At 46.1% G+C, this 4,015-nt stretch overlaps 1 protein-coding gene across 1 annotated transcript; it reads right to left on the bottom strand.

Moving 5' to 3' along the window:
• Positions 1 to 665: 665 nt before the first annotated feature.
• Positions 666 to 3,792, bottom strand: LOC309797687 (ferritin light chain-like; the record flags this gene model as incomplete). The annotated part of the gene is made up of 2 exons (XM_082646135.1): positions 666 to 1,853; positions 3,780 to 3,792. The coding sequence occupies 2 exons, from the start codon at positions 3,790 to 3,792 to the stop codon at positions 1,159 to 1,161; spliced, it is 708 nt and encodes a 235-aa protein (XP_082502261.1). The 3' UTR covers positions 666 to 1,158.
• Positions 3,793 to 4,015: the final 223 nt, after the last annotated feature.

Genomic DNA, 4,015 nt, shown 5'->3' with positions numbered 1-4,015 from the left:
TTCCTTGCTTTCTTCTTCTTCTTCTTTCCTTTAACCTTTTTTACTTTGGATATTTGGATATTTGACCTCTAAGCTGAGATGACTGGAAATGCCTCCTCTGGGCACTAAATGCTGACACCTCCTGATAAGAGGGAAGCTGCAAAGTAGAAGAATTGAAGGTCAGTATGTTGATGTTGGTCTCAAGCACACTGATGTACATTTGTGTATTGGGGAAGGGGAGTGAAGCTTGAGAGTGGGCCAGTGGGGAGGGGTAAATATTTTGTGATGCTGTCTACCTATGGGCTGATAAAGTTTACAGCTGCATTAGGAGGACAAGCACTACCATTCGCATGAAAAGTAGGGCAGACATCAGTTGCAAAAGCTTCTAGCCATACACATAGGGAAATACATAAATGATACACCTTTTTGCATTCACCCATTCACCCTCCCCTGTTCACGCTAATTGGAAATTTCTATCCATTTCAGAGAAGTAACACAACTATCAATCATTTTCCCTGGCACGAATCTTCCAGGAGGAAGAAAATGGAACACGCCTAACAGCAGAGCTCACGCACTAGCCCATGTGTCTTAGATTTAATATCTGATCACTAGCTGGATTGAAGCCAAGAGGTGGTTCACAAAGTTGCTGCATATTAGAATCACCTGGGGAACTCTGAGACCTCCCGGTGCCCAGGCTCCTCCCTAGACCTACTGAATCAAAATCTCTGGGGCTGGGACCCAGACACCAAAGTTTCTCTTAAAAGCTCTTTAGGGGAAGGGATATGGGAACAGATGTATATGTATAACTGATTCAGTTTGTTATAAAGCAGAAACTAATTTAAAAATATATTTAATACTAAAAAAAAAAAAAAAAAAGCTCTTTAGGTAATTCATACGAGCAGCAAAGCTTGAGAACCAGCCCAATAACGGGAACAAACGTATTTCACACAGATAAAGTGGGGCAATTCACATGTTAAAAGAACATGAATATATATATATATTTCTTTTTTTCTCTTTATTCTGTTTGTGTTTCAAATAGGCATTTTTTTTCCTTCTGCAAAAAGCGTTATTGTTTCCATTTGGTCCAAGGCTTGGGAGAGGGCTCCAGGGCGGTTACAAAGCTGCCTAGTGGCTGCAGAGCTGGGCTTCAGGCAGAAGCTCTGACGCCAGAGGGGCTCCTCAGAGGCCGCTGGACTTCAGAGACTCCTGTTTGTGCTCGAGCGTGAGCCTTTCGAAAAGATACTCGCCCAGCACAGCCTGCGGACCAGCCAGCCTGCGGAGGTTGGTCAGGTGGTTGCCCATCTTCTTGATGAGTTTCAGCTGCTCGTCCAGGAAGCGGCTCTCCAGGAAGTCACAGAGGTGGGAGTCTGCTTGGGCAGGACCCAGGGCGCGCAGATCCGATAGTGCCTGGTTCAGGTTCTTCTCCCTAAGAATGGCGGCTTGCACAGTGTCCTGGGTTTTACCCCACTCATCTTGAGAAGGCTTCCGCGCATCCTGGAAGAGGGCGCGGCCGCAGCACTTGTTTTGCATTTTCAAGAGTCGCTGGGCGCCCTCACACTTCTCTTCAGCCAGTTGGCGAAAACTGTGGCCCCCATTGTCCAGAGTCCCACTGTTGCTGTGGAAATAGAAGCTTAGAGAGAGGTAAGTGTCCACAGATGCATGTTGAACAGGCGGTGGATGGCGGCCTCCACCTCGATGGAATAATTCTGACGAACCTGGGAACTCGTGGTTGATCAGTGATAAGGAGCTAAGCTCCAAAAACGGTGTTGGCCTGTCCTGGAGGCTGAGGATAGCTGAGTGGCTGATTCCAAAGGTTGCGACAGGAAGAAATGTTGGAGGGTGGTCGGGGGCTGGAGCAAGGAGTGTCCCTGGGTCTGTTCATTCCAAACACCGTTGAAGCAAAAGACAGATCTGCAGGACTGCCGAGTGCACTGCCTCAAATAGGCTTTGATATAAATGAACAAGAAGTCCAAGCAAGGACAGAACTTACCCTTCCCCCCACCAAAATAGCTGGTGATACTAGAATCTAGATCTGGGCAGGGATTCTTCCATTACTTTAACATTCCAAGCCACTAGAGCAGTGGTTCTCAAAGTATGGTCACCTTGTAAGCAAGCAGTACCCTATGGGGCCTTCCTAGGACAGACCCATCCCCCATAGCCTCTGCTGTAGTTCCTCTCTGAAGTCCTCAGATAATAGTATCTCAGGCATATTTCTTGAGTTTTCAGATGCTAAAAACCACCACCCAATGGAAGAAATTAACTCTTTGATGATCATGAGCACACAGCCCCCAGACCTTCTGGCACCTAAGGATGGATAATGTTACCTGCCCTGTGGCCTCAACATCAGCCAGTCAGATGATTGTGCACGAGCTGATCACATTCCCTGGGACGTCCCTCCCTCACGTGGCCTTTAAAAATGCTTTGCTGAAATCCTTTGGAGATTTCAGGGTTTTTGGAACACGAGCCACCCCTCTCCTTGCTCGATCCTGCAATAAACCTTTCTCTGCTCCAGACTGCAACCTTTCGGTTTGTTTGGCCCCACTGTGCTTCAGACACACGAACGTGCATTCGGTAACAACCTGACCAGCTTTACCAGCGTCCCCTGATAATGTGTCAGATATTCAAGTTTTAGGGCCCTGTCCCAGCCCTATGGAATCAGCAACTCTAGTGGGGCTCAGTGATCTCTGTTATAACTGGCCCTGCAGATGATTTTTATTCACCTTAAAGTTTGAAAATATCTGCATTGGCAGCTGCCAAAGCGTCCACCAGCAGGGGAAGGGGAGAGACGCCTGGAAAAGATAGGGAGTAGCCAAGGCAAGTACAGCAGCATTTGCCGTGGTGGTAATGGAGAATGCCTTTTCTCCACTGGTTGGCACAGACGAGTATCTGGGGGCAGTGGCAGGGTTATTTAGGATGCTTTACCTTTCAATGTAGAGTGACCTCTGTCCTGGTTTGCCAGGGACTTCCCCTATGTGAGCACTTAAAATCTCATCCTGGCAAACCCCTTAGCCCTGGATTTGAAAAACTTAGGAAATCACATGAAATTTAGGGGAAACATGATCTAGGTTTTGGGCAAGTCACAAGTGCTCATTAAAGCTAAGCAAGTATGGACAACATCTAGCCTTCTTTACCCCTTTGCAGGAAGGTAAATCTGATTGGGTGAAAGAACTTATTGTTAAGAAATCTTTGTAGAAACATCCCCTTCTGCTTAGTCCGCTGGTTCTCACTTCTGGCTAGACAATGGCATCGTCTGAGGAGATTTAAAATGATTTTATTGGTTTAGGATGACCAACTGTTTGTGTGAGGGTTTTTAAAAAGTGCTTCAGATGATTCTAATGTGCAGCCAAATTTAGGTGCCACTGCTTAAGCTTTTGAACCGCTGCTACATATTTTCACCTCATCTTCCTATGAGAATATCCAACTGTAGTTGGTTTGTTTTTTTTTTCTTTTTCTTTTTTTAACTGTCTTATTATAAGATTTACTGTCTTAAATAAGATTGAATGTACAGAAAATCCTGCTAGTCCATCTGGTATAGCTGGATCCTTAGAATAATATCATTAAGATATATACCATTTAAGTATTGTGATTGGCCTTTTAAAAATTAACATATGCATTGAATTAGTACCATCTGTTTTGAAGCTGTCATGTTGGGTAGCTATACCTCTAATCTGCTGCCATTGCTAAATATCTGGACACCTCTTATTAGGAATTGCTTTTAAACATCTTTCGGGGTTAAAACCAAGATTGCTGTATTATTTGTACTGGGACCACAAAAACCTCACAAAGATCCCCCGCTGTACTTTCTACCCCCATCTCTAACCCTTGCCAACTTCTAATCTGTTCTCCATCTCCACAGTTTTGTTATTTTAAGAATAATATGTGGGCCTCCCTGGTGGCGCGGTGGTTGAGAGTCCGCCTGCCGATGCAGGGGATACGGGTTCGTGCCCCGGTCTGGGAGGATCCCATGTGCCGCGGAGCGGCTGGGCCCGTGGGCCACGGCCGCTGGGCCTGCGCGTCTGGAGCCTGTGCTCCGCAA

This window comes from Mesoplodon mirus (assembly GCF_964341445.2).
Source record: "Mesoplodon mirus genome assembly, contig: HAP1_SCAFFOLD_893, whole genome shotgun sequence".
Taxonomy (NCBI): Eukaryota; Metazoa; Chordata; class Mammalia; order Artiodactyla; family Ziphiidae; genus Mesoplodon; species Mesoplodon mirus.
The sequence above is the reverse complement of the archived record's forward strand: the minus strand, read 5'-3'. Positions and strand labels throughout refer to the sequence as shown.